This window comes from Plecotus auritus, assembly GCF_963455305.1.
Source record: "Plecotus auritus genome assembly, chromosome: 8".
NCBI classification, from domain to species: Eukaryota; Metazoa; Chordata; class Mammalia; order Chiroptera; family Vespertilionidae; genus Plecotus; species Plecotus auritus.
Window position 1 is genome coordinate 149,234,301 of NC_137782.1, and position 19,305 is coordinate 149,253,605.

Sequence of the window (19,305 nt, forward strand, 5' to 3'; positions counted from 1 at the left end):
ATTTATCTTATCACAGTATGATTCTGAATCTCCTATGATTCTGAAACTATGGATTGATTAAAATCTGGATCAAAAAATAAAAATTATCTGCTATTTTTTAAAAGCACCAATTCAATCATAAATGTAAACATCCTATTTTCACATACAAGCTTTGAATTGACACACACGGCTTATGAAACACACCTTACATACTCTTAAAAGTGAACCAGTAGCTAATAAAATTGGATTCTTGAAGATGAAAAATGACATGATTGGTAATCTCTGAACATACAAACTACTGAGAACATGAAAAGAAAATCACAGATCAACTATTTTAAATATCACTAATACTTTACAATAGAATCAATAAGCTAAAAATAGCAGTTTTAGATCTGAATTTCTTAAAAGTCAGGATGAAGATAACACCTTTTTAACCTGATGAAGATACTTATTTTAACATCCTCCCTTCCCCCTTAAAAAGTAGTAAAAAGAATTCATCTTGTCCTAACTGGGTAGTTTAGTTAATAAGAACATTGTCCTGATACGCCAAGGTTTGGGATTCAATCCCCGGTCAGGCCACAAGCAAGAGTCAAACAATGAATGCATAATTAAGTGGAACAACAAATCAGTGTTTCTCTTTCTCTCTCCCTAAAATCAATAATTTAAAAAAAAAAATTTAGTTCATCTTGAAAGATTCTGATGACATAAAGCAGTGGTCGGCAAACTCATTAGTCAACACAGCCTAATATCAACAGTACAACGATTGAAATTTCTTTTGAGAGCCAAATTTTTTAAACTTAAACCTCTTCTAACGCCACTTCTTCAAAATAGACTCACCCAGGCCGTGGTATTTTGTGGAAGAGCCACACTCAAGGGGCCAAAGAGCCGCATGTGGCTCGCGAGCCGCAGTTTGCCGACCACTGACATAAAGGATTGAGGTGTGACCAACTGATAACCATGGTACTCACTTAAACTTATGACTCTTTATTTTTATTGATTATTTTTATTGATTTCAGAAGGAATGGAGGAGAGGTAAAAACATCAATGATGAGAATCATTGATCAGCGGCCTCCTGCACACCCCCTCCTGGAGATTGAGCCCTCAACTCAGGCATGTGCCCTGACCGGAAATTGAACTGTAACCTCCTAATGCATAGGTTGACGTTCAACCACTGAGCCACACCGGGCAAGGCCTAAGATACTTTCTTGTGGAGTTTAATGTAATATTTAAACATTTGATGTTGATGCTGCTTCAAATATAATATTTTTCAACCTTCATTTCATCACCCCTTCTAACCCCACTCCATTTGTAAAACTAGACATTTACTGAAGATTACATTTTCTGAGAGAATTTAGCATTCTACACTATGGGAATTTTCCATTACTTACTAAGAGAAGTGGGTCTTTTACTTATAGGTTTTATTTAGCCTATATCTTGAAAGATTTTAACAAAAAATTGAGGGCACCACAAAGGATGTTTTCTATCTCACTCCTCATAAAACTCAGCAACAACAACAGTCATACGTTTGCTGGGCTACAGAACATGATCACCATTAAAGTCCCAGACTTACAAAAACTTACAATCTAATAGAAGAAAGGCACATACAAAGATACAAATACATTACAAATGTGTATAAGTGAGATATTTGGAATACTGTAAATTTGTGTGAAATTACTTCACAAGCAGTAAAATCAAATCCTCATTTAATGCTGTATTCAACTTTATGTAACAGCTGTTTATTACTTATCTTTTAGGGACAGTGACAAAATCAGTGTTCATACTTACAAGGATTTACTGGATTTCTGAGTTACTTTTAAACTTTAGTTTTTAAAAATCACATGCTAAAAATTAAAATTTCTCCAAGCATTTTACTATCACACCTGGTTAAAATATTAAAACATAAAGAATATCCTTAAGATTTTAATTTTTTCTATGCTTAAAAATAAATAAATAAATAAGATAATTACCTTAAATGCCAAATACCAATCATTCTCCTTGGAGGCCTTATTTCCAGCTCTATTCTTATAAACTTCAACTCTATACTGCCGAACTAGAAGAAGATCTTTTACAAAGGACTCAAAATTCATTTTACTAAGCACAACACTCTCCAGAGTCTTTGCTCCTAAAGAAAAATATTAAAAATGTTACAGATTTGAGAATTTGAAGTAATGTGTTCCAAGTACCTAACACAATATTTCCCCCCAAAACTACACGGTACTCGCAGTAATTCATTCATTCAATAAACTGCTTATCAAACACCTATTATATGTTGTCAGGATTTTGGTAGATGAGAAATATAAAATGGTGAACAGAGCCCAGCCGGTGTGGCTCAGTGGCCGAGCATTGACTCATGAACCAAGAGGTTCACTGGTTGATTCTCAGTTAGGGCACATGCCTGGGTTTTGGGCTCAATCCCCAATAGGGGGCGTGCAGGAGGCAGCCGATCAATGATGTTTCTCATCCAAGTTTCTATCTATTTCTCTCCCTGTCTCTCTAAAATGGGGAACAGACATAGCCTTCTGCTTCTGTGAAGCCTATAAATTAAAATAAAAAACTGAGAAGAGCCCTAGCTGGTTTGGCTCAGTGGATAGAGCATCGGTCTGCAGGCTGAAAGTCCCAGGTTCGATTCGCATCAAGGGCACATGCCCAGGTTGCAGGCTCAATCCCCAGTACGGGGTGTGCAGGAGGCAGCTGATCAATGATTCTCTCTCATCACTGATGTTTCTCTCTCTCTCTCTTTCCCTCTCCTTCCTCTCTGAAATCAATAAAAATACATTAAAAAAACCAAACAAAAAACTGACAAGATATAAAGAGAAAAGAATGAGTAAAAATACATAGCTAACTTTACTTGTTCTTTCTTATAATTTGTTTTTCACAATTTTGAATACAAGCCATATAATAACTATACAGTATTTGTATGGAATAAAATTAATTTTTCAAAAGGTTCATAAAAATAAATTAGTAATTATGCACTATAAAATGCCCCGGATAATATATTCACATAGCTAAAAATTCAAAGGTTCAAAAAAGTGCAGCAAAGTTTCCTTTTTGCCACTGTCCCTTACACATGCAGGTCACCAGCATAGTGTTATCCTATATAATAAAAGCCTAATATGCTAAGTGTCCAGTTGTCCAGTCATCCACTCAACCAATCAAAGCATAATATGCTAATGATATGCTAAGCATATTGCTTGCTATAATGTGCACTGACCACCAGGGGGTCAAAAGTCAACTGGTCAACCAGTCACTATGATGTGCACTGACCACCAGGGGGAAGACGCTCCAACTGGTAGGTTAGCTTGCTGCTGGGGTCCAGCTGATCAGGACTGAGTGAGATGGACCGGACATGCCCTAGAGCCCTCTCGCGGCCTCTCACCGGCTGGCCAACCTCCCGCATTCCTCCCCAGCCCCAATCATGCACCAGTAGGGTCCCTCAGCCTGGCCTGCACCCTCTCTCAATTTGGGCTGAGGGACTCCCCATCTCCCCGAGTGCATGAATTTCGTGCACCAGGCCTCTAGTCAGTTTATAAAAATACTACAGGCCTGGTGCACGAGATTAGTGCACTGGAGTGGGGGATGTCCCTCAGCCCGACCTGCACCCTCTCGCAGTCTGGGAGCCCTCAGGGAATGTCCGACTGACAGCTTAGTTGAACATCCTTAGCACTGCCACGAAGCCCTCCACCACTGTGCTCGCCAGCCATGAGCCTGGCTTCTGGGCTTCTGGCTGAGCAGCATTCCCCCTGTGGGAGCGCACTGACCATAAGGGGGCAGCTCCTGCGTTGAGCGTCTTCCCCCTGGTGGTCAGTGTGTGTCATAGCGACCAGTGGTTCCACCATTCAGTCGATTTGCATATTACCCTTTTATTATATAGAATATTCTCAAATGTAGCATATGCACACAGAGCAAATATAAATAAAGCATTACTTTTTTCCTTTTACATAAATAGTTGCTTATTATACACACTGTTCTGGTAGCTCAATGTTGTTTTTTGTTTTTGTTTTTTTTATATATTTTATTGATATTTCACAGAGAGGAAGGGAGAGGGATAGAGAGCTAGAAACATCGATGAGAGAGACGCATCGATCAGCTGCCTCCTGCACACCTCCCATTGGGGATGTGCCTGCAACCAAGGTACATGCCCTTGACCGGAATCGAACCCGGGACCTTTCAGTCCACAGGCCGACGCTCTATCCACTGAGCCAAACCGGTTTCGGCTCAATGTTGTTTTTAACGTTAATATATTTTGAAGATTGTTCATCAGTACTTAATCAGCTTCTTTTAATTTGGAGCTGCAAACAATCCAATGACTCTAAGGATGTTCTATAATTTAGTCTCTTACTGATGCACGGACATATAGTTTTTTAGTCTCTGTTATTATAACAATGTTATATGAACAGCTTTGTCTGTGCTTCACTCTCCAAACATGAGTCTATCTGTGAGATAAAGTTTTAAAATTGGATTTTATCAAAGGATATGTGTGATTTTGATAAATACTGCCAAACTATCCCCCTGGTTGGCTGTGCCAATTAACACCATCATCCATAAAGTATGAATGTATATAATCTTTACCCCATCCAGTCAACATAGTTTTCAAACTTTCTGATCTTTATCTCAGATCACTGATCCTCAACAAGAGGTGATCTGGCTCCTCTAGCAGACACGTGGCAATGTCTGGGGAACATTTGGGTTGTCACAATTTAGGGAAAGAGAACACTAATGGAATCTAGTGAGTAGAAGCAGGGATGCTGTTAAACATGCAAAAGACAACCCCTCACAACAACAAATTAATTATTCCACCCAAAATATCAATATTGCCAAGGCTAAGAATCCATCTTAGATGGAAAATAGTGGCTCAGCTTAGTTGTGATTTGCAAGTACCAATTTATTTACAAAAATCACCCACACTACCAAATGGAATCAAAACTCAAGTTTCATGTAAGTAATGCCAATTATTCACTTACAGGCAATTCAGAATATACTTGTAGATTATTCCAGCAATTCTAGATCTTATGAACAATTTAACCTAAATTTAACAGTAGATCATGTCAAGTACACATACCAAATACAAATAAGCATAAAGATTAATTATGATAGCCCTAGCTGGTTTGGCTCAGTGGACAGAGCATCGGCCTGCAGATTGAAGGGTCCCAGGTTCAATTCCGGCCAAGGGCACATGCCCAGGTTGCGGGCTCAATCCCCAGTGTGGGGTGTGCAGGAGGCAGCCAATCAATGATTCTCTGTCATCACTGATGTTTCTATCTATCTCTCCCCCTCCCTTCCTCTCTGAAATCAATAAAAAAGATAAACTGTGAAAAAAGATTTTAAAAGGATTAATTATGACATAAGATTTATTTTGTGCAACATGTGAGACACAGCTGATACTTCCAATATTAGTTATAGGTAATAGACAAGAACCTCCACTGTCACAGACACCCTGAAAATTGGCTCAAATCTTGCCTAAGGTTAATCCTTATGATAAAACACAGGACTGGCAAATATCTACAGCAAGCATGTCAAACTCGCGGCCTACCGGCCATTAGTTTGACATGCTTGATCTACAGGGATCAGGCAGGTAACAAATTAGCAAAGGAAGCTAAAGGAAGAATTACAACAAAGATATGGTGAGAACTGACAAAATGAGAAAAGTACATCAGGTAAAGAAGGAATCTAGATTCACTAGGTCTGAGAGCAACTACTCAGCTCCAACCCACTGCTGAAATGCAGGGATATTTTTGCCCAGAATTTCCAACTGTGCAGATTTTTCAAAAAGAAGCTTGAAGCCCTGGCTGGCTAGCTCAGTTGGTTAGATGTGCCAAGGTCGCAGGCTCACTCCCCAGTCAGGGTACACACAAGAATCCTATATAATAAAAGGCTAATATGCAAATCAACTAAACGGTCACTATGACGCACACTGACCACCAGGGGACAAACACTCAATGCAGGAGCTGCCCCTGGGTGGTCAGTGCCCCCTGGTGGTCAGTGCACTCCCACAGGGGGAGAGCTGCTCAGCCAGAAGCTGGGCTCACAGCTGGCAAGTGGCGGGTGCCTCTCCCACCTCCACGTCAGTGCTAAGGATGTCCGGCTGCCGGCTTAGGCCCACTCCCCACGTCAGTCAGACATCCCCCAAGGGCTCCCAGACTGCAAGAAGGTACAGGCCGGACTGAGGAACCCTCCCCCAAGTGCACAAATTTCATGCACCGGGCTTCTAGTGAACCAATAAATGTATCAGTAAGTGGAACAACAAATCAATCAATCTCTCTTTCATATCAATAAATAAAAATTTTAATTTAAAAAAGAAGCTTGAGCCCGGCTGGCCTAGCTCAGTGGTTGTGCATTGACCTATGAACCAGGAGGTCATGGTTCAATTGGTTTGATTCCCGGTCAGGGCACATGCCCCAGTTACAAGCTTGATCCCCACTAGGGGAAGTGTAGGAGGCAGCCAATCAATGATTCTCTCTCATCACTGATGTTTCTCTCTCTCTCTTTTCCTTCCTCTCTGAAAGCAATAAAAATATTTAAAAGAAAAAAACAAGTTGAAAAAAAGAAAAAAATCAAGTTGAATGTGTGGACGAAAGGGGCCACATGCTGACCTGACAAGCTCAGGGGAGGCCTGCATGGCAGTCTTACAAACTCAGAGACCTACAGTAACCACAAGGGATGGTCTGAAATTAAACTTTAACTAAAAGCAGTTATGGTGGGCAGTTACATCCTAGGCCAGTATCTTCACTGACAAGGTCAACCTTTACCTATCTGTCTTTTTGCATCTATGATAACATACCCTTGAAATGTCTGGGTAACTTGTAACTTCCCTTTTTCTGGAGCCTGTGGTGGGCGCCAGGACAGATACCACAAATTCCTTCATTATCATGTTAATTGTTCCTGCACCCACCTAAGTATGTGTCCATCATTTTACTTTTTATCCAATCCCAGGGGTCCCCCCCACCCCCGCTTTGCTTTATCCCACCTCCTTAATCTATCACCAATGAATTTCATGTAACCCATCTATGTTCCTCCTTTGATTGCAATGTATAAATACAAATGTAACCCGCCATTCTCCGGAGCATTATCTCAATTCATTGAGATTCTGCTTCCAGGCATATGTCCACAGCTTGGCTCAAATAAACTCACAAAAATTCTTTACAGGTTTCAATGTGTTTTTTTTACGTTAACAAATAAAAATTATGTTTACTCTAGAATCACATTCAGTAAGGCATGTACTCACATTCTCACAAGCATATGCAGGAATTAAAGCCTATCCAGGTTGCAGCAGACTCACATCTCCCAACTAATACTCAGATTCAGAACCACAACGTGAAATGGGAGGCTCCATTTTACTTTTTCCCTGTTTTTGCCTAAAACATAGGGGGACCATGCTGGTTTGCCCAAGACTTTTCCAGTTCTAGTACTGAAAGTTCAGCATCCCAGAAGCCCCCCTCATTCCTAGGCAAACCAGAATGATTGGCAAACCCTAGCAGCCCATCTAGCTGAATTCCACATAGATAACATTATTCCTATGATGAAACATGAAAAAAAAAAAAAAAAAACTTGCTCAAGAAAAGCACTGAACCAGAGTTAATACAAAATCAAAGAGGAATTTCTCCCAGAAACACTTAAAAATGCCATTGTGAATATAGTCAGCAACTTCTAGCAATTACGGCAGTGCGTTTCAAAACAGTGTTTTTCATATCATCCTTCAATTTTGAAGGCAAAATATAAAGTGCAACCCAGCAAAAACAATTCTGGGGAGGAAAAAACACACTGATCTGGCTCTTTAACAGCTCTTAAATAATCAGTCCAGTTGGATATGCCAGCATTTGAATTTGAATACTTATCACAGGATGAACAAGCACTCTCAGATCTACAAGCAGCACCACTCCCCATTCTTATTCCTGACTACTTTGCACATCAATGTTATCTGCCTGGCCCTGAGTGGAAGTATCCAGAACAATAGTTGTCTTTTTCTCGAACACAGGCTTGCCCTAGCTGGCTTGGCTCAGTGGATAGAGCGTCGGCCTGCGGACTGAAGGGTCCCAGGTTCGATTCCCAGTCAAGGGCATGTACCTTGGTTGTGGGCTCGATCCCCAGTAGGGGGCGTGCAGGAGGCAGCCGATCCATGATTCTCTCTCATCATGGATGTTTCTCTCTCTCTCTCCTTCTCCCTTCCTCTCTGAAATCAATAAAAAAATATAAAAAAAAAAAAAAAAAAAAAAAAGAGAACACAGGCTCACAACTGTGGTGATGTCTTAACAGTGGGTGGGGAAAAGAGGCAATGAATAAGGTGACTCCCCTCCCTCCCAAGGCCTCCTCTACCTCCATTACTAACCTACAGATTAAGTTGCCCAACCTCCAAGGTTATCCTCCCAAGATACTACTCTCAAAGGGGTTTTGTGACACATTGGGCGGCAATGCATTGTAAGTCATATTTACCAAGAAGCACTCGAAGTGCAGCTACTTCTGGTGAAGAGCTAAGACCATATACTTCCAGTCAGAATAGCTGGAAAGTAGGACTGACCCGCTGCTGTGAAATAAGAGGAACAGGAAGAGAAAGCTACCCAGCCTCCACCTGGTTATAGCAGAAAGAATACCCTCAGGATGGTGCAACATTCATTTTCTTGAAGAATGTGGACGCAAACCTGGATGCCCAGCCATGGCTCAATCTGGTCGAGTGTCCAGGTAATGGTTCAATCCCCAGTCAGGGCACATGCCTGTGTCACGGGCTTGATCCCCAGTAGGGGGTGTGCAGGAGGCAGCCAATCAATGTTGTTTCTCATCGATTTCTTTATCCCTCTTACTTCCTCTCAATAAAAAAACAATAATAATGTGGGCCCTGTCGACCCATGCACTGAAGGGTCCTGGGTTCGATTCCGATCAAGGGTACCTACCTTGGTTGTAGGTTCAATCCCTGACCCGGTTGGGGCATGTGCAGGAGGCAACCAATCCATGTGTTTCTCTCACATCGATGTTTCTCTCTTTATGCCTGCCTGCCTCCGTCCCTTCCTCCCTCCTTTCCTTCCACTCTCTCTAAAAATTAACGCAATGTCAAATGAAAGAAGCCGCCCTGACTGGTTTGGCTCAGTGGATAGCGTCAGCCTGCGGACTCAAGGTTCCTAGGTTCGATTCCGGTCAAGGGCATGTACCTTGGTTTTGGGCACATCTCCAGTAGGGGGTGTGCAGGAGGCAGCTGATTGATGTTTCTCTCTCATTGATGTTTCTAACTCTCTCTCCCTTCCTCTCTGTAAAAAGTCAATAAAATATATTTAAAAGAAAAAAAAAAGAGGCCAGGCCTTGGCAGTGTGGCTCAGTAATTGAGCATTGGCCCATGAACCAAGAGATTACGGGTTCCATTCCCAGTCAGGACACATGCCTGAGTTTCGGGCACAATTCCCGGTGGGGGGCATGCAGGAGGCAGCTGATAAATGTCTCTTCCTCTCTCTAAAAAATAAAATTAAATTAAAAAATCAACACATACTTAAAAAAAAGCCAGTCACAAAGACCACACACCATACATTGTATGATTCCCTTTAGCCCTTTGTGGTTCCGAATCCTCAAATTTAACCAACCTTGAATGGAAAATATTGGGGGGAAAAATGATATTGTTGCTGTGTTTACTATGTAGTTACTCGTACAACGGTTGTGTCTCTATTGAACACATACAGACTTTTTTCCTTGTCATTATTCCCTAAACAATATAGTAAGACAACTTTTTACATAGAATTTACGTTGTTTAGATAAAATCTACAGATGATTTAAAGTATATGGGAGGATGTACCTAGGATATATGCAAATACTATGCCGTTTTATATAAGGGACTTGAGCATCTGGATTTTGGTATGGGGAAAGAGTCCTGGAACCAATCCCCGATGCATGCCAAAGGACAAAGAAATGTCTAAAATAAGCAAATCTGGACATGAAAAGGTTAGTGGTTGCCAAGGGTTGGAAGGATTGGGGATAAGGGGGAGTGACTGTTAATGGATACAGGATTTCTTTTGGGGGGCAATGAAAATGTTTTAAAATTTATTGTGTAATAGTTGCTTTCCTTTGTGAATATACCAAAAATCAGTGAACTGTATAGAGTGGGCAAAAGTAGGTTTACAGTTTTTCATATGGAAAATAATGCAACCCTTAAGAAATAATAATACAAAATAAGCTCTGTTTCTTGTACTAACAACTGTAAACCTCCTTTTGCTCCACGCTGTACTTTAAGTAGGTGAATAGTATTGTATGTGAACGACAGCTCAACAAACATGTTATAACTTTGAGGGCAAGAAATTGAGAGCCTTCTCTTCTAATGACATCTATTTTCTTTTCTTTTTTAAAATTTTTATTTATTGATTTTAGAGAGAGGGAGGGGGGGCAAAGAGGGAGAGGGAGGGGGAGGCAAAGAGGGAGGAGAGGGAGAGGTAAAGAGGGGAGAGGGGAGAGGGGAGGGGAGGGGAGGGGAAGGGAAGGGGAAAAGGAGAGAAGGAAATATCAATTTATTGTTCCACTTATTTATGGTTGCTTCTTGTATATACCCTGACTGGGGATCAAACCCACAACCTTGGTATATCAGGACAATGTTCTAACCAACTGAGCTATCCGGTCAGGGCCAATGATATCTATTGTCAATAGTCAGAAGCAAGAATGACTGCTAAAGAATGTAGGTTAAGGTGACAGGTCCAAAATTTGTCAAGACTGGGAGTGCAAGGGATCCTCATCAGGTATTTATAGTTTCTAGAGTACAGATGTCATTTACCGATCTGGGGTCATTTTTGCAATAAGCAATGCTGCCTAGAAACAGGCTAACCTTCTTAACCATATCAGATTTCCAGAGCAGCAAGGGAAAAGGTTTTGTTAACCCTTTACCCAGGTAGATTAACATTAAACTATAGTAAAGAAACAAGTAACAACAAACAAGTAACTTTGGCAGCCTGACATCAACACATACTATAAAAAAATCACCTTGGACAGTAAAAACTGCAAAGCATCAACTTTTGGGATCCAAGATACTTTTTTCCAGCCCTTCCCTTTTTTTCAGCTATTTCAGCCAATTTCTAGTAATTTACCCATCATTTAGAACTCTTATTAACCTAATCAAATAAATGTTAGGACAATCCTTAACCTATAATGTGCCTTTGACATAAACCCCTAATTAAGAAATAGAACCTTGGGAATAACTCACATTCACTTCTCTTTTTTTAATAAGTAATTTTTTAAATGTATTAATTTTTAGAGAGAGAGGAAGGTAGAGGGAGAGAGAGAGAGAGGGAGGGAGGGAGGGAGGGAGGGAGGGAGAGAGAGAGAGAGAGAGAGAGAGAGAGAGAGAGAGAGAGACATCAATTTGTAGTTCCACTTCTTTATGCATTCACAGAGGCCTGGTACATGAATTCATGTAGACACCCCCCCCACACACACACCCCCGGGGTGGCCTGCGGGAATCTGGCCCCAGCTCGCACCCCTACATGGCACTCCACTGTGGCCTGGCGCCGCCCCCTCACCTGCTCCACCATCCCACCTGAGGGGCAGAGTGATCAATCAGGACGAGCCCCCCATCGGGCTCCCTCAGTGCCTGGGAGCCAGGTGGCAGTCCTGTCCCGTCTCCCCCCGCCCCCACCTTGGCCTGGCACCACCTGCTTACCTGCTCCACCATCCCGCAGGGGTCCCGCTGGGGCCCATCGGGCTGGCAGTGCCTTCACTGCCGCGCCGCCCCCTGATGGTCAGCGCATGTCGAACTCCCGGTTGGGCAATTTGCATATTAGGCTTTTATTATATAGGAGGATTGGTTGCTTCTTGTATGTGCCCTGACCAGGGATCGAACCTACGACCTTGGCGTATCAGGACAAGCTCTAACCAACTGAGCTACCTGGCCAGGGCCTCACATTCACTTCTAATCACCTTAACCACATTCCCAATAGGATTAAGATAAGGTGACTTTCTAGATTATTCCATTCTTAGAAATGTCCTTGGCAAAAACCAACATTTTAACTTTCATGGTCAACAAAAGAAAAAAATATGTTTTAAAAAAAAAATCTAGCTCTCTTGGGCCCTCGTTTCCAAGATGACCAAGAAAAGAAGGAATAAAGATTGTGCCAAAAAAGGCCGAGGCCATGTGCAGCCTATTTGTTGCACCAACTGCGCCTGGTGTGTGCTCAAGGACAAGACCATTAAGAAGTTTGTCATTCGAAACGTAGTAGAGGCTGCAGCGTTAGGGACATTCGACACCTATGTGCTTCCCAAGCTGTATGTGAAACTAAATTACTTGTGTGAGCTGTGCCATTCACAGCAAGGTAGTCAGGAATCATTCTCGTGAAGCCCGGAACACTCCCACCCCATGTAAGACCTTCGGGTGCTGCCCCACAACTTCCACCCAAAGTCCATGTAAGGAGCTAAATCTTTAAGGAGTGAAAAGTTCTCTAGGGGAAAAATAAATGGAAATTGTACTTCAAAAAAACAAATCTACACTCCAATATTAAAGATTCCTGGATGTTCATACTAAATTTCCTTCCCAATAAATGGATGCAATGCTTAGCATCCATCCATTATTCCTTTCATAATCTTAGACCAAAAACAAAAACAAAAAAACCACCAACTATCTGTATTAACAGGTACTTAGAAAAATCAGTTATCCAATTTATACAAACATACAAGTACATTTAGAACTTTACACATTTTAAATGCTTAAATTATTCTAAACCACAAGAAAACAAAGACAAGAAAAGTGTTGTAACCTAGAATAAAAGGAATCATATCATCACTTTGAGCCTGGGAAGTAATTTAGACCGCCATTAACTATGAAGCCACCATAACACTGCCTCTGGCTGGTCTCAACTGGTCCCCATGCCTCTAATACTGCTCCTCCTGCCCCATCCTCTACACTACAGTGGAAATGATCCAACACACCACTCCATCTTAAATTAAGTCTTCAGAACTCTCACTGCCTACCTACAACAGACAGTTCTAGCATCTCACTCAGCACCACATAAAAAGCCTTTTATCATGACCCCACCTACCTGGGCCACTCTCCTATTTCATCATTTTCTGCTCCTGCAACACACATCTACCTCTTTTCAGGCCCTGTCCCTGGTAAATTCCTTATTCTTCAAGGCTCGAGTGGAATTTAGCCTTTCAGACACTGCCTCTTCTGATAGCTCCAGTCTTTGGTACTCCTGCCTCTATACCTCTTCAACAACTTATTATTTTTTTTAATATATTTTATTGATATTTTACAGAGAGGAAGGGAGAGGGATAGAGAGCTAGAAACATCGATGAGAGAGAAACATCGATCAGCTGCCTCCTGCACACCTCCCACTGGGGATGTGCCCGCAACCAAGGTACATGCCCTTGACCGGAATCGAACCCAGGACCCTTTAGTCCGCAGGCCGACGCTCTATCCACTGAGCCAAACCGGTTTCGGCTCAACAACTTATTATGGGTCATGCAACGCCCAGTTCTCCACCTTGAATTGTAATTATTTATGCCTTGCTCTCCACTAAGAGTGAGCTCAGTGAAGGCAGGGATATTGCCTTTTCATCTATGTACTCCTGGTGTCCACAACCCCAGCTGACACGCCAGCACTCAAGAAATCCCCACCTGGTGAATCTTTCGTCAGTAACATCCACTTTGCATGTGGCAACAGCAAGAGGAGAAATCCACAACTCCTTACTCCCCCCCCCCCCCCCACCCAGGACGCTCTTTCCACTATCACAACGGAGCCAGGGAGGAAAGAGATCCACATAAAGCGTACAGAACACCTAGCCCACAAGGGGTGAGAAGTTTGTGGCTTTCCGGGGAGAGATGATGCTGGGGAGATGGGGCCGAGTTACAGAGGGCACTGGATGCTGAGCTGAGGCACAAACCGGCATTACAGGCCCAAGGGCACAGCTAATAAATTGAGGAGCGGCAACTTTCACCCAGGTAATCTGGCTCCAGACAAAGTGCCGTCCTGACCACTTGGCAACACTGCTTCCCAACAGCCCTTCACAGGTCCCTGCGCTGCCCCGGCGGTATAAGCCGAGTGGGAGCAAAACGAGGTTGACATAAAACGGTCTCCCAAACCCACTTCTCCTCTAATCTCACGTCTGAACCGGTGTTTATATAATAGAGACTTGGCGTTGCTTATGGTAAGTCAAAGGACCCAGGTGGGGACGGAGGGCACAGACCCACACGAATGCTGTTAAACCGAACAATTAAAACGCTCCCTACGCGTTCGTTATAAATTCGGCTTTGGAGCGGCTGCAGAGGAACAGGCTCGGGGCGGGGGCGCCCCACCTGGCCAGGCGGGGGCCGAAGAAAGCGCAATTTCGCACGGGGCACCCACATCCCCAACCCGCGGCCCTCCTCGCCCGAGCCCGCTGGCCGCCCACTGCCTGAGAAAAGCTCCCTCCGCAGGGTCCCTGCGGCCTCGGCCGTCGAGTCCTCACCTGCTGGCCCTATGTACTTGACCACCCCCTGCGTCTTGAACACCTCCCGAGCGGCCAGCAGCGCATCCTCCCGGTGCGCCATGTAGAAGTCGCCCCGGTCGAAGAGGCGCACCGTGGTGCTCGGCTTCTCCGGCATGCCCTGGAAGAAGCGCACGAAGGCATACTCGGCCACGCTCTCCAGCTGCAGCGTTTCCCTCGGCTGCACCGCCATTTCGGAATCGCTCCACAGCCCGGCGGAGGAACTGCGCGACCCCGCACCCACTATGCTGTTTCCCGCCTCCCCTCCCTCGCCCCCCGGGCAGCGTCCGGCCTCTGCAGCCCGACCAATCAGCATCCGGCGCTGCGTTTAGGTGGGTGGGAGTCCGCTGCCGCAGCCAATCACAAACGGACGCGGCCCAGCTTCCCGCGCACGCAGGTGACTGCCTACTGCGCCTGCGTGAGCCTAGGTCGTACGGCGACCCTGCGGACGCCCATCCTGGAGATAATTTTGCTCTCCCCGGTTTTTTTCGACTCTGTGGGCTGGGATCTCGGTGGATGGACGGCAGCCAGAGAGAGCGATTAGGTGGGATGTACGGGCAGGCTTTGCGTTTTTTACGTACCCAGAAGCATGGAAGTGGAATCAGAAAGAAACTTGAAAACAAGGAAAAACTGTCTTCTCCATTCCCAGTAGTTTTTTAAACTTGCTCCCTTCTCCCCCAACTGCCTCCCTTTTCCTTTTTAAGTAAACTGCCAACATAAAGATTACAAATTTAAAGCCCTGGCCAGATAGGTAGCTCAGTAGTTTAGAGCGTCCTCCTGATACGCCAAGGTTGAGGGTTTGATCTCCAAGGTCCCGGCACATAAAAGAAGCAACCAATGAATGCATAACTTAAGTGGAACAACAAAAATGGATGTTTCTCTTCCTCCCTTACTTTCTCTAAAATCCATAAATAATAAAAACATTACAGGTTTATTCTCCACAACCTTCTTATTGCTTCATACTAGTCATTTAGTTCACTCCTTGGTTGATTCATTAATTTGAAAATGTTTATATACCAGACTCTTCTAGGATCTAAAGATTACTAGTAAAAAAAAAATAAACAGTGCCTTTGCGCTTAATTCTAGTGAATGGCTTTAGATAATACAGTAAATAAACTAAATGTTAGAATTTAAGCGTTTAGTTAAAAAAAATAAATAAAGATGGGGAAGTGGGGTTGAAATTTTTAAAAATGTTGATCAAAGACCTGAAGGACGTCCTGTCCTGCACAGTTACCTGCCTTCGAAAAGCATTACACTCTCCTGTTTGGCTTCCCTTCTGCCCAGAATGCCTAGGAAGCTGCCCCAAACCCTGATTAAGCAAATAGAATGACCAGTGCGGGGGGGGGGGGGGGGGGGGGGGAGGCGGGGGTTTCAAACGAATTCCCAGGTCCCACCCACATATAATGGGTTGGAATTTCTGAAGGTGGGGTCTCAGGATCTCTGAAAAAGCTCCCTAGGTATGCCTGATAATCAACTCAGTTTAAAAACCATTGGCCCACGTGTTAAAATACCTTTCGAGGCAGGAAGCCAACTAAGTTCGGATCATTTGACTTGACCATCCAGCAATGCTACTTCCAGCCACTCTCCCTCCTCTCACCTCAACTATTCTAGGGCAATAAAATTCCCCTCCCTCTCAACACTTGTGACTCCAACACAAACATGTCCCTCTGCTGTCAACCATGTCAGAAGCTGCAGCTTCAGAGAGAGTAGGACTAAAAAGGGTCCTTGGAGTTGGGTATTAAGAAATATATCTTTTTGCCCAGCCAGTGTGGCTCAGTGGTTGAATGGTTCACAATTCAGGGGTCCTCAAACTTTTTAAACAGGGGGCCAGTTCACTATCCCTCAGACCGTTGGAGGGCCAGACTACAGTTTAAAAAAAAAACTATGAACAAATTCCTATGTGCACTGCGGGCCCGGGACGAGTCGGCTGCTAAGCAGGACAGGCAGCGGCACCCGGCGGGTCGGATAAATGTCCTCGGCGGGCCGCATGGGGCCCGCGGGCCGTAGTTTGAGGACGCCTGGTTCACATCAATGATAAGAATCATTGATTGGCTGTCTCCTGCACGCCCCCTACTGGGGATGGAGCCCACAACCCCAGCATGTGCCCTGACCAGGAATCGAACTGTGACCTCCTGGGTCATAGGTTGATGCTCAACCACTGGGCCATACTGGCCAGGCTATGCCCTGCTTTTAGAAAGTTAAGGGGAGGGTAGAGAACTTTTCTTGCATCTGCTGATTCTCAATTGCTTTCAGCTCAAAATAATCCTTATGCCAAAGTGACGTATCCTGATCCCCTTCATATTGAAAGAAGTAGGAAGAGCTAAGGTTAATGTGTTAAGAAAGGCTTTATGGAAGAAAGGGAGCTTAAGTTGGGCGTTGACTAAGTAAAGGGTATAACACGAAATAAAGTCGATTGTGATCAGATTTCAATTGTTCTGGGAATGCTAGGTATGCACAGAAGTTTGAGAGTAGGAAGAGCTTGGTATTAGGGAAGCCAAAAATTATATTAATCCAGGCAAATGGTGAAGTCTGGAACCAAAAATTGATAGTGGAGGGGAAAGAAGAACCAAGGGAAGCAATATGCAGAGCAACCATAGCTAGATGACACCATCTGAGGCCAAGGGCTGAGATGCCACCCCTGGAACACTCCTATGGCTGCCATTGGTCTCACCCCATTGGTGTCCATGAGTGTTTTCTCAATTGTTTTTCCTTCTTTTTATCTTAAGATTCCAAGTCCTACATGTGCCCTGGCTACTGAGAACAGAGTGAGGATCTCTACCCTTAAACTTCTGCAGAGGGAGGCAGAGAACTGTCTCTCACTAACACCAAACACAGAATTCTCCCCAAATTGAAGAGGTGATGGGGTATTGGACAGCCAAAAGGGGAAAGAGTGCCCACTATAGGGCCAGACTGTGAAAGGCCTTGTATACCCCTCTGGCAAGTGAGTCTAGTAGATTCCATGTTGTATAAAATGCTATGGTCAGCTTTAGGCAAATAATTCTGGGAGCAATGTGGAGTTTGGGCTAGAGAGGGAATAGCCTGGTGGTTAAGAGACCAGTGAAAATGTGTAAGAGAAGGCAGATTAGAGGGACATTATTTCTGAGGGAGAATCACAGGGCCTGATGATTAAAGGATCAGAGGAGGTAAGAGAAAAAAGATGGGACTTGATGCCTGGTGATGTCATTAACTGATTCTGAGAACACAAGAGACACACTAGGTTTATGAAGAAAGATGGTGAGATTAAAAGCTGGTTAAGTGAAACACAGTTTAGTATAGAGCTCAGGATGAAGAGCAGAAATGGAGATGAGATTTCTATTATCGTCTAGGCCAGTGGTCGGCAAACTCATTAGTCAACAGAGCCAAATATCAACAGTACAACGATTGAAATTTCTTTTGAGAGCCAAATTTTTTAAACCAAAACTTCTTCTAACGCCACTTCTTCAAAATAGACTCGCCCAGGCCGTGGTATTTTGTGGAAGAGCCACCCTCAAGGGGCCAAAGAGCCACATGTGGCTCGCGAGCCGCAGTTTGCGGACCACGGGTCTAGGCTAAGACAAGGGAATGGCTGAAATCCTCCAGGAAGAAAAAAAGAGGAAAAATAGAAGTAAAGATAAATCCTGAAAACATTAGTATTTCAGAGTCAGTGGAAGAGGAAAACAACCACGGGAGACTAAGGTCCATGAAGCCAGAGAAAATGTGTAAGCAACATACTGGGCTAGGACATGGAGCAGTCAACATGGTGATAAGCTGTAGAGAGATCAAATGATGAAACACTGGGGGTAAAAAGGCCATTGGCAATTAGCAGTGTCAGTGTTGAGCAAAAATGGATCTGAAGCTTCGTCAGTAGAGGGCGCTGGAGAGACACTGCAAGAGGAGAGTGTATCCCCTGGCGGCACTGTTAGCTTCCCCAGTGCCCAGCTCCTGCAGACCCAGGACTTCATCTGGCTCTTAGAGCATGGGTGGCTTCTCCAGCACAAAGCTGGTCCTCCAGCAGCTTCTGAGAACCTGCCTCACACTCCAACTATAAAAGGTAGCTTTATAGAGTGGCTTTGGTGTCTGGTGAGACATCTCCCTATAAAGAGCTTTCCCCAGCAACCTAGAGCCCGGTTCAGCAAACTTTTTCTGTAAAGGACAGACCCCATCGATAGGTTCTGTCACAACTGCTCAACTCTACCACTGTAGTTTGAAAAAGCCACACACCTTATGCAAACAATAAAACTTTATTTATGGACACTGAAATTTTTATTTCATCTAATTTTCACATATCACAATACATTCTTTTCCCCCTAACCATTTAAAAATGCAAAAACCAATCCTAGCTTCTGGGCTGTATAAAAACTGGTGGTGATGGGCCAGCCTGCGGGCTGTAGTTTGATGACTCCTGTCCTAGAGGGAAGGTTTTCATCAAGTTTCACAAGACTGACTTTCCAGTGATGCCAGTGCCATACTGCAGCAACCTTTCTGCCTCTCCCTCGATCTCGGGGGCCCAGGGTATGTATGGGGCTTAGGGGCAGTTAAAGGTCTCTTCCTTGGGTGCTGCACTATCTCAGCCCTAAGGTAGTGGCTGTTCCCTATATCTGCTATTCCTATTGTCTTTAAAGTTCTTGTTACTTCCTACTATGTCCATTTCTATCACTATATAACACATTACCATATTTAGCATCTTAAGACAATAAGCATTTATCTGTTTCCATGGGTCAGGAGTCCAGGCATAGCATAACTGGGTCCTTTTCTTGGGGTCTTAAGATTGCTGAAGATGTCAGCCAGGGCTATGGTATCATTTGGAGCTAGGGTCTCTTCCAAGCTCACTGGTTTTTGGCAGAATTCAGTTCCTATGGCTCTGAGATTGAGGCCTCAGTCCCTAGAGTCTGCTGGGCGTTTCCTGATAGGTGACCCTCTCTACAATATG

General features: G+C 43.9%; 1 protein-coding gene and 1 pseudogene across 5 annotated transcripts in view; one reads left to right on the forward strand and one right to left on the reverse strand.

Moving 5' to 3' along the window:
• Positions 1–14,681, reverse strand: part of MSH2 (mutS homolog 2) — a 61,178-nt gene extending 46,497 nt beyond the window's left edge. For 2 of the 4 annotated variants that reach the window (XM_080684018.1, XM_080684017.1), the window contains exons 1-2: positions 14,379–14,678; positions 1,947–2,101 (exon numbers count right to left, since the gene is read on the reverse strand). In XM_080684018.1, the coding sequence (XP_080540144.1) occupies positions 1,947–2,101; positions 14,379–14,589 (366 nt within the window). In that variant the 5' untranslated portion in view covers positions 14,590–14,678. Of the gene's footprint in view, positions 1–1,946; positions 2,102–14,378 lie in introns of all 4 variants that reach the window. The other 2 variants (XM_080684020.1, XM_080684019.1) reach the window with 2 other exon arrangements.
• Positions 12,017–12,348, forward strand: LOC308255866 (small ribosomal subunit protein eS26-like; annotated as a pseudogene). The gene has a single exon. The product of its transcript is annotated as a small ribosomal subunit protein eS26-like (transcript).
• Positions 14,682–19,305: the final 4,624 nt, after the last annotated feature.